The following is an 11,205-nucleotide window of genomic DNA, read 5'->3' as shown; positions in this document are numbered from 1 at the left end:
AGGGATATAGCAAAGGAAGGATATAGTAAAGGACCTAGTAGAGACAAGGAAAGACCTAACTTCTATGGTTTGCTACAACCTTTGTGGAGCTACATTCTTCCGCTGAACCACACAGGCTCTTCCCCAGTCATAAGCCTACGAACACTCCTGTTAGTACAGTTTGGGCAAAGCTTTCAGGAGCTCACAACAGGACGTTGACAGTGTTTCATCATGCAGGGCAGAGAGACAGAATTTGTCCACTGGAACAGAATGCACAAGAAGTGACCTCCTTTCCTCCACCCCATCCCGAGCAGATACTTGTTCTGCTTCCAGGTAGGTCACAGAAGGAAACAACAGAGACGAGAGTGATTTTTTAACAGAAACATGTGGCAGCGTCTGCAGCTGCAATAAGGAACCTATTCACAGCTCTTCTTGTCCCTCATGCTTTGCAGCACTGTTGCAGTTTATTTTATTTTCTCCACTTCAGGGGAGTTCGTAGCAAACTCAGAAGTACAGGGTGAAACTAAGGGGTGGAGAAGTGTTTTTGTTAAGAAAGAGCTGATAATTAAAAACAAACAAACAAAACCCCTCACACCTCTCCTCCCCCCAGGGATGAACGGACAGGTAGCTGGCTCTCTAAGGAGTGGATACTCCTCACTGTGAGAATGCACAGAGGTCCCATTCAATACATGGAGAATTCATACCACAAGAAGGAGCTCCATTCATTCACTGCAGTAGATGCTGATTTGTCTTTCACTTGAGACATAGCCTTGGCCATGGTGGTGAGGGATGAGACTTGGCAAAAGTGGGCACCTATGTCTTGTCTGCTGTACAGAGAGGTTGTTTTCTTCTGCTGCTGATGTCCCGGATCAGGTGAAGATTCCCTCTGGTTCCTGTAAGGAGATCTTGAATTTGTCCTGCACTCAGCTATGGAGGTCCTGATCTCATTGTCACCCAGAAAAACATAGCTCATACACACCGAGATCCAGACACAGGACTGCATTCATACAAAGAGGGAACCTAACAGCTGGCCTTCTGCCCAGAAAGTACCAGGTCCGAGTCACACTACACAGAGGGTCCCTCATGCTCCTGCTGGGAAGAGATGAGACACATTTAAAACTGGAACGGAGCTCCTTCCACTACGAGCCTGCTGAAAGATACAGGAGCATTATATTTCCATTGCTTCCTGTTCCACGGTTTTCTCCTGAGGCTGCACATACTTCTCCTGGACTGCAAGTGTACTGATCATCCAGGAATCAAGGAAAACAAGACAGCAAGAAGGACTGGTGTTCAAAGCACCCTATGAGACAGAGGAGCTCTAACCTTCTCATCGGAGAATAGACTCCAACATTAGCCTGAAAGCTAACATGGGAACTAGTAGCACTGGTAAGAAGATGCAACATTCAAATGCATTTATAGTTCTTGCTGGTCCAAACAAGCTCCAAACAAAGTGGCATTAATTCAAATTAATTAATTACGCTCTGTGGAAGGAACGAGCCCAGTGAGCATGAATTACAGAGATGCAGTCAGTGACATCCCCACAATTAAGATCCCAATTAGTGCCAAATGTGGCTGTGGTGGGTTTGATGTGGACACTTGTCCGATAGGTCTCAACTCCAATCCTAACAACTCGTTGTACACATGCCATTAAACAGCATCAGATAACGGTACTAATAACTTGGCCTGAATTCAGACCTTGAGAAGACAGGCCTATATGAAATCCCCAGAGCCACATATCCGAGTTCAAGACTCCATACAGGAGAGAAGAGCAGCTGAAAGGATACGATGTGAAGTGGAAATCAGCTCCCACTGCTGCAGACATCAGGACTTCCAGGCTTCTCTGCTCCAAGTCTCCGAAGGAGTAGCCGTTGGCTTTGTCCACTGCCTGCATCACCCGTCGCATACTCTCCTTGTCCTGGGAAGAGTGACACACGGTGGGGGTGAAAATGAGAAGCAGCAGCTTTAACAGAGCATTAAGAAGAAAAAACAGCCAAGCAGACCGAGCTAGCCGGGGTGGGTGCAATGCCATAGCCGTATGCTCAGCCTCGGGAGAGAAGAGGAAAGCCTCACAATTCTCCCTGGAACGTGATTTCTTTCTTAGGAAGAAATGAGATCTGTGCGCAGCTCCCAACATCAGCGAATGTGAGGTTCAGGGCTTCTGAGGGGGGGAGAGGGAGCGAGATGGGGGAAATTGCAGCAGCTGCGTTGTGTATTCTTTCACTTGAGGAGCAGCATACGAGGGCTCAGAATTCCAGCCCTTGGGTGCTGGCTCGACTCACATAACAGCCAAAATGCCAACATGAACTAATGAACTGTTATTTTAATAGCCCCCAAACGCATAGCAGATGTTTCACAGAAAAAACAACAGACAGATCCCTGCAGCAAAGGGCTTACAATATAACGGATGGACTTGGCCATCTTTTAAGAGAACCTGGCCTAAATAGGGCAGTTGCTCTGGACCTACGTCGAGGATGCTCTGCAGCCTAGACTTGAAATAAAATCTCCATTTCCCCTGAAGACTTCAGTGATCTACAGGAAGCGGTTTAGTGGCTAGAGCAGGGCACTATATGTCAGCAACTCCTGAATTCCAGTCAGAACTCTAATGATGACTCCCTCCTGTGCAAGTAACCTAACCTTGCCTGAACGTCCCTATCTCTAAAATGCAGTGAATGACCCTTACCCTGACCTACATCACAGAGCATGAGGATTAATGTATGAGGATTAATGGGCGGAAAACACTTTAAAGAAAGTAACGTGCTGTATCATAGACATCAGAGGGGAAAAAAGACGTGCCGATCTTGGGACCTGAAGAACTGTCTCCTTCCAGTACAAAACTATTCTCTATAATTAGGGATTTGTTCAGTCTAGTTTTAAAAGTCCAAGTAATGAGGCTTCCACCACTGTCACGGGACGCGTCCTCCACAGCCTTCCACACCCCACTGTCAGGAGGGTTTTGCTGCAAAAGCAGTGTGATCTGGAGGAACGAGTGCAGGATTGAAGGTCAAGAGGTCCAAAGATGCAAACTGGGCTTTGCCACTGACTTGCTGCGTGGCCTTGGGCAAGTTACTTCCCATCTCCAGGTCCAACCCTATGTGCCCAAAGAAGTCAATGGGAGTTTTTCCATTGACTTCAATGAGAGTTGAATCAGGCCCTCGGTGCTTCAGTTTCCCAGTCTGTCCATAAGATAGGGATAACAATACCTACAAACTTAACCTATAAGTGGTGCTGGGTGATACCAATGCCTGCACAGTGCTTTCAACAGGCGAAATGCTATAGAAATAATTCCTCTCCCTCCTGCTCCCTTCAAACATTTGTATCTTCCCCTATTGTCACTTAAACAACTCTAGTAAACAAAGGATTAACTCCTTTTAATCCTTCCTTCTAAAATTATTCCTCCTGTCTAATTATTTTTGTTGCTCTTCGCTTGCTGCAAATTTATTGCCATATTTCAGGTGCTGTAGTGCCCAGCAATGAATGCAGAATCCCAGATATAGTTACAAGACAACTGCGTAGAGGGGGATCCTTAATTCCCTGCTCCATGATGCAATGCCTATGCATCCCTAAACTGCATTAGCTGTATTTTTGCTGCCACACTGCATTTATAAATTCAGGCCTGATTTGCTCTCCATTTTCACCCCATGTGTCTCTCAGTATTATAGCCTCCTGGCTTTCTCCATACTACCGAGTATCTGATATTTTGGATTCCCTCCCCACCCTGATATATTAGCTGTATTTTTCTCTTTTCTGCTCAAGTGTTCACTCTCTATACCTCCCTTCTCTATTTCTGTGTCCTGACCAGGGTTCGCAATTCCTTTAAGTTTAGTACCATTTGAGTTTCGTTAGTCTCCCAAAGCCCTTTTCTAGACCATTATCAAAGGCACTCAATAAACTTGGACTTAATACCTGTACCTGCCTGGGTAATACGGGGTTGTTGTTTTTTTAATATGAGAGCCATATAAATATGCTTATTCAAGGCTACAGAAATCAAGCTGTGAAATTACTAGTCTACTCGAAACAGCCAAAGTCTGGAAAAAAACAACATGGGCAGTGACACGAGATTTTATTTTTGCAGTGCTCACTGGGAGAACAGAGCTCCCTTTAGAAGCCCACAAACTTAATCTAGGCAGTTAATGAATCAGAAAGCTACCTGCAAAACGTTCCTTGTCATTTCCAACCCCCCCACACCTCAAGCTGGGTTACCTGGACATTGAGTGGAACAAAGGAGACCAGGCTGTAGTCCTCAATCACCTCCACCAACTTCTCATTGAGGCGACGGTAGTTCTTGAAGAATGGATCGGTGGCTAAATGGTCTACGAGGTAAGAGAGATCCAGAACCTCGGTGTAATAATCCAGGTTGAAGGCTGCAAGGAAAGACAAGAGAAGCAGCTTCAGGACTAGCTTCCAGGGTCTGCATTTTTCCTATGGGTTTGGAGGTGGGGGTCCTGGCCCACCCCTTTCTTTGCTATCTGAACATGCTCTGTGACAACATTAACTCCTCTGTGTGGCTAGCAGGGCAAGCGCCCTCTTCAAAGGCTCCAATGCCACCCTACCATCAAATGAGAATACGCAACAAAGCCCGGTGAACAGCATGTCTCTGCCCCCATAGAGGGTTGAGTCAGTCAGCTCCCCAGCAATCCCACTGGCACGAGAGGCTCCAGTACTGAGAGTTTCCCCAACAGGTACAATATGACTATTTTGTGTAGCGTCTCACACAAACTATATCGCAGTTTGCTTTTAGAGTCAAATACAAAGTGACATGGAGCAGGGAAGGAATGAGATGTGAAGATGAGCGAGAAGATACATCTTCAGAGGAGATGTAAAGAGAGGTGGAGAGATGGAGCGAGGCTGTTCCAGATGGCAGGGGCTAGAAAGGGGAGAGCAGGTGGATCTAATCACATCTAGAATGATGGCAGGTGCAACTACTTCCAGACGCCTCAGCAAATAAGTTACTGCAACAGGTTCAGATTCGCACCCACCCGCCAATGTACAATGAACACCCCCACCTCACGCATCACCGCTGAATTTGGCCTACTGAGTTTAAGTTGGTTTAAAATATACGTTAAAGGTGCAAGCTACACCAGCTTAGACTCACTTCAGCTCTCTGAATTTAGCCCCGAGAGCAGTGAGGCTGTGTGAAATGGCAGAGAGAGGAAGCTGATGATTGGATGGAACAGAAAAGGCAGAAGAAAGCACAGACAAGTCTGCCAGCGAATGGAACCTAGGGCCACTTCAGGATCTCCTTTTTCTTAATGACTGGCTTTGAAAGTGCTTATGAGAGTACTCATGCACACAGCTAACTGCACAGGCCAGAACATTTCACCAAGAACTCAGGGAGATGTGATATACTTTCCCTCTCCATCATCCCCAAGTTGCTGATTATCAGGAGGTTAGTTTCTCTGTGATAAGAGTCAGCTCCACAACTCCTTTGCAGGGGCCTCATTTTCCTTCCACCCAGGCCCCCTTCCCAAAGGCGCTTACCCAGCTTGCCATACTGTTCTATCAGGTCCATCTTAGAGAGGACGTTGACGTGGGGCAATTCCACATGCAGCATGGTTGAGAGGGAGGTGCAAAGAACGGAGATGAACTTTCCAGGGTCTGTGCAGTAGTGAGAATCCACCAAATGAACTGCAGCCAACTGCAAAATGGAAACAAGAGAGAAATAGTGCAAAAATTAGAGGCAGGGCAGAATCTGCCTATGCAAATATGCAGAAGTCACTAAGGCAAATCTGGGACACAGGAGAAAGATAGAGGCATCCAGCCCTCAGCAGTTCTAAGCAGAAAAAAAACGTCAGCCAAGTTCTCCCTAGATGTTTCATATACTTATTTGTATACTTGTGACCACTACGCATGATCCACTGTATAGTATGTTAACCAAAGAGTGGGGAGACCTGGATTGTTTTCCCACGTTTGTCACTGATTTGCTGAATGATCTTGTGAAAATCACTTTGCTATGACTCAGTTTCCTCATGTGTACAATGGGGATAATGATATTGACCCACTTTTATAAAGTACTTTAGTATCTAAGAATGAAAAAATGTTATAGATGTGCCAAACTTTCACCACCAACAAGAGGGACTGTTAAAGTTGCAACTCTTCTTCCTCTTCAGCCCCTCTATTCACTTGCTTGGAATTTCTTTCCTTTGGGGATGAAACTTTCCATGCTTGGTCTCAGCCCAAAGGTGATGGAAGTCCGTGTTAAATCCAGTTTTGAATTACTGGACTATATGCAATTTTTTTTACCTTTCCCATAGAAAAATTCACCCCCCAAAATAACTCAACAACAGTAATTTTAGAACATCAAACTTCTGTAGGATGAACAGTCAGTGTGGTTTGTGAAAGAGTTAATAAATTTATAAACAATTTGATTAATAATTTTTCATACATATGAAACAGACTGGTTTAGGATTTTAGTTATGTTACTACCTGTCATACTACGAAATTGCACAAATGTATAGCTCCATATTACAGAGTTCAATTGTGTCAACAGCTACATTTTTTCCTGTATCTATAGAGTACTGAAGCTTATGGACCTGCACAAGAACTCAACTACGCAACTCTATAGTGATTTTTCTTTTTTCAAAAAGGATAAAAATTAAATACAAAAACTATGTGAATGCAACGTCACATTTGTTTATTTGAACACACACACAAATGCAAAAGTTAAGATTCTAAATAAGGTTCTCAAGTAAAATTACCTTACCTTCCTTGATTGTCCTGTATACTGGTTATACATTAATGGTCTAGCCAGTAATCCAAAGTATGAGATATGTAATGTGAGCAAGCTAGTTTTATTATGGAAACCTTCACTTGTGCATTTGCTGGCTTGTGTGTTTCAGTGTACAAGAATGTTGAATTAATGTAAATGTTTGCATCAAACACATTAAAATACAATTTGCACCACAATTTTTGTTAACTGAATGAGATCTGAGTTACACATCTTGAAAGATCATTTGAATTTCTTGGGATAGAATCCTACAGGTCCCTAATAATCTGGAATACAAACATTCCTCCCTATCTCAAGCTACAATGCTCACCGAGTTACAATGTGTAAGCTTTGCTCTACTCCTGGTGTCTTTCTACAAAGGACTGGGAGGGAAGAGCCCTGGATTCTATTCTTTTGACTTGCTGGGTGGCCTTGGGCAAGTCCTCTTTGTGCCTTGTTCCCCACAAAATACTTTCCTACCTTTGTAAAGTGCTTTGATATACTTGGCTGAATGGACTAATACACAGCAAAAGCATATCATTAATTATTACAGACAGTCCACAGATTCATAAGGCCTATCTGCAAGACGTAACACTTTTAAACATGATTCAGCAAACATGCGAGAGCTACGGGAGCTGAACCATCTTATTACTATAATAAAACCCAAAACATACCCTGAAGTTCCACTTAGCTAACTGTGCAAAGACGTTTTTCAATGCGCCATGGTGGGTGCAGAGTTCTACCTGCCCTGGGCAGTCAAACAAAAAGTAATGACCCTTGAGTTTAGCCAGCTTTTCCTGCAGCCAGTCAAAATTGGCTTCCAGGTACTCCATGCAATAGATCAAACCGCCATTGGGCCCCAGCTTCAGATTATCCATCACATCAGCCAGGGTGATAAGCTCTGAGATGTCCACAGCACACTGATAGGGAGTCCCTTCATTGGCTGGGTCCAAATTCACCACAGCCACCTTCCGCCCAATCTTGGACATGAATTCCTGCATGCCAAAGCAGTAAGTGGTCTTCCCGGAGCCAGGTGGCCCAATCACTGCCTGGCCAAAGGCCAGGGAAGACACGTGGTTTTCTGACATGTCAGCTCATTTCTTTCTCCTCCTAGAAAGAGAAAGGAAAAGGTTAAGACGGTGCCCTTTATTCGTGTTTATAGGAATATTATGCATTGAAAACTGAAGTTGCCAAGTAATCATCAAACCTGGGAGGGCCTATCATGGAGTGAAACCCCCCCTTCCACCTCCTGAGCGGGATGGAGGGACCATGCCAAGACAGGGGAGTAAACCTCATTTTATCCTTCCTGTCTGGACAGTCTCCAGTCCCTTCCAGGCGCTGGAGTAGGCAATATCTCAGCCTGTCCACAGGCCCAAACCAGCTGCAGAAAATAACCACAATACACAGGGCTACGCCACTGAAGGGAGGAGATTCAGATTCTTGCTTACAAAATGTTGAGTGCCTTTGAAGTTCTTGCAGCCTGTCTAGGACTGTTACTCTCAGACACACCCATTACGATCACCCTTGCAATATGACAGGGATTCCTGCACTTGGATGTTCAGAGGAATTTATTTTTCCACTGAAGATGGCTTTCGGTTGACGTTATAATTCAGAGGTCAATCTCATTTTGGGACACAAAGTCAAGTCAGTGTAGAGGGTTCTCAAGCTAGTAAAAATATTAATATCAAACCCAAGAGAAAAATCCCTGGGCAGAAAGCACAATTATTTAAGGCCCTGGAGCCTGTAACACCTCCTCACGGCCAGGCTCAGCTTTGTGGGGTCACTGATGGGAGCATGGCTGGGGAGGAGGTCTGGGAGATAATGGAGAGGGATGAGAGAGTGGGGTGGTGAGGCCCGGGGGAAGCAGGTGGGTAAGGGAGGTTTGGCCCCTGGGGAGGGAACCTGAGGGAGGTTAGACCACTGAGGGTAGAGAGCGAGGGACATTATGAGATGTCTGGGAGATCTGGAGAAGCTTAGAGAGCTGAGGGTCTGGGGAAGGCTGGGCAGGGGGTTGGATGGCTGAAAGGAGCAGGTGCCCAGGGGTCCAATAGGCAGGGCCGGCTCCAGGCACCAGCTTCTCAAGCAGGTGCTTGGGGCGGCCGCTCCGGAGAGGGGCGGCAGGTCCAGGTATTCGGCGGCAATTCGGCGGACGGTCCCTCACTCCGCCTGGGAGCGAAGGACCTCCCACCGAATTGCCGCCGCAGATCGCGATTGCAGCTTTTTGTTTGTTTGTTTTTTGTTTTGTTTTGGCTGCTTGGGGCGGCCAAAACCCTGGAGCCGGCCCTGCCAATAGGGTCAAAGCCAGTGCATAAAGTAGTCTGAAAAAAGTGTGTGTGTGTGGGGGGGGGGGGGGGGGGGGGGGGGGGGGAAGAGTATCAATCATAACCCCTGGCCAAGTAAATGTTCATTCATTTGAAACAGGCAATTCACCATTTCTTTTATGCATCTCTGACATGATCACATGCAATGTTTAGCGCATTACGATATGTATCCCTATTTATCGTTACTGTTTATGAATGAAACAATAAAGCCTCGTACACATTATTCAAATTAAATACACCCTGTGAACTTGGGGTGTCTCTGGGGTTCAGTGGGGTTGGGGGGTCTCTGTGGGATGGGGGGTGCAGTGGCCGTCAGTGGGGCGGGGGTCTCTGAGGCTGAGGGGCGCAGCCCCACTCAGTGGGGAGGGGGGTCGCTGAGGGGCCCGTCCCGGGGGAGATGCCCGCCCGGCTCCCAGCCTGTCCCTGAGGCACTGGGGGGTGGGGAGGGGCGGGGAGAGGGAGGCCGCGCTACCCCCGTGTGAGCAACGGGCGGGCGGAGCCCGAAGCCCCCTCAACGACCCCCCCGCCCCGAGCAGCCTCACCTCCGCGGCTCCTCCCGCCACTTCCGGCGCGTGTCCCAGCTACTCGGGTCCGGCTGGCTGGGCGGAAGCGAGCGGGAAGGTTCCGGGAGCCGCAGGATCGTCAGCGCGACGTCCTCATTATAATAACGTAATAAATATTCATGAGGCACCGCCCCCGCCGGACAGGGCTGAACTAGGAGATTAGCGCCCCCTGGCGGCCACAGGGGGAAGGTAGGAAAAGGAAGCAGATAGGGAAATCCCAGGGGCTCTGGTGCCATAGGAGCTAGCACAGCACAGCTTCACCCCTTGCCCTAGGGAGAGCCCCCCCACCCCCCGCCCCATACAGCCTGGGGGGAAGAGAAACAAGCAGCCTGCTCCGATGCTGCTCAAGCACTAAGTTGGTCTTGCTGTTTATTAGCTTCCAGGCCTGCCCATAGCTCAAGTGCAGGACAGAGACCCCCCCCCAAAAAAAATTATTTATCCAGGACCCTAAACGCTGTGGGGCTCCATTCCCACCCCACAGCCCTAAGCTAATTAATTTAACATTAAGGCAGAGCCACCACACTGGTGTGAAACACCCTTAACAATAATCCACCCTCAGCCTTAAGGCCAGACCTCAGCCCCCTCCCACAGGGAAGCCATGCCCTTGTAAGTAACAGCTCCAGTAGTGAGTAAGAGGCACCTAGGTGGCCCTCTCCACAGGTTGGTCCAGCTGGAAAGAGGGGAGCATTCACACAGCACCCACGCACTGCTGGCCAGGGGCATGTCATGCAGGGGACCAAGCTTTTATTTACAGATACAACCCCTTTATTTCTACAGGATGGCAAGAAGCTTCTTTAATAATAGAGATTTACCTGAGAAAGGAGCTCTGCCCCTCCCCTAATAAATAGTTGGGTGTTACATGTTTAAAATTTTTGTATGAGAGGGCCTAGGATTAGCACTCATCAGCCAGACTCCATTGGGCTACATGCTGTACAGATAGATTTTTAAAAAGCTGGTTTCAGAGTAGCAGCCGTGTTAGTCTGTATCCGCAAAAAGAAGAACAGGAGTATTGGTGGCACCTTAGAGACTAACAAATTTATTAGAGCATAAGCTTTCGTGGACTACAGCCCACTTCTTCGGATGCATATATATATATGTTCCATTCTATATGCATCCGAAGAAGTGGGCTGTAGTCCATGAAAGCTTAGGCTCTAATAAATTTGTTAGTCTCTAAGGTGCCACAAGTACTCCTGTTCTTTTTTTTAAAAAGCTGGAAAATGGAGTTAAACTTCTTGATCAGGCCTTAGCTTAGTAAACCCTAAAAGGAATTTGCCCAGCTATTGTTAAAAATTAATAGGCATCAGGTTCCGTGTGTTCATTCTGTGGGAGAAACTGGCATCTAGTCTCACTGGATGATATCCCCCAGAGCCAGGCTGTGGAGGATGCAGACTAGGCCTCCTAGCCGAGGAGGCTCTCAGAGGTTTGTGACAAATGGAAGTTACTGTACATCCTTAAACTAATTTTAGTGGCACCGGGGGAGTAGATAATTGATCAAACTCTTTCCCGCAGGCTGTTTCTAAACCTTGTTTACAAGGGGCTCAGCCTACAGCTGGTACTTTTCTGCCATGGTATTCCAGGGGTAAAGCAGTTGTCAAGACAAAGAAGAAAGTACAAGGTTTAGCAGGTGTTGTTTTAACAA

At 46.8% G+C, this 11,205-nt stretch overlaps 1 protein-coding gene across 1 annotated transcript; it reads right to left on the bottom strand.

The window, feature by feature from the left end:
* Window positions 1–408: 408 nt before the first annotated feature.
* On the bottom strand, window positions 409–9,675 carry GPN2 (GPN-loop GTPase 2). The gene is made up of 6 exons (XM_005302013.4): window positions 9,546–9,675; window positions 7,357–7,792; window positions 5,458–5,614; window positions 4,180–4,340; window positions 1,764–1,894; window positions 409–1,220 (listed from the first exon to the last, which is right to left on the bottom strand). Exons 2-6 carry the CDS (start codon window positions 7,768–7,770, stop codon window positions 1,148–1,150), a joined length of 936 nt encoding a protein of 311 aa, XP_005302070.1. The 5' UTR covers window positions 7,771–7,792; window positions 9,546–9,675; the 3' UTR covers window positions 409–1,147.
* Between the last annotated feature and the right edge of the window lie 1,530 nt (window positions 9,676–11,205).

This window comes from Chrysemys picta, chromosome 23 (genome assembly GCF_011386835.1).
Source record: "Chrysemys picta bellii isolate R12L10 chromosome 23, ASM1138683v2, whole genome shotgun sequence".
In the NCBI taxonomy this organism is placed as follows: domain Eukaryota; kingdom Metazoa; phylum Chordata; order Testudines; family Emydidae; genus Chrysemys; species Chrysemys picta.
The sequence above is the reverse complement of the archived record's forward strand: the minus strand, read 5'-3'. Positions and strand labels throughout refer to the sequence as shown.

Coding starts and splice junctions, on each gene's coding strand:
- GPN2 (XM_005302013.4), bottom strand. CDS start 7,770: ATGTCAGAAAACCACGTGTCTTCCCTGGCCTTTGGCCAGGCAGTGATT. Junction 5,615..7,356: donor TAGCTAAGTGGAACTTCAGG/GTATGTTTTGGG, acceptor TCCATTTTGCAG/TTGGCTGCAGTTCATTTGGT. Junction 1,221..1,763: donor GCTGATTTCCACTTCACATC/GTATCCTTTCAG, acceptor CTGGATGATCAG/TACACTTGCAGTCCAGGAGA.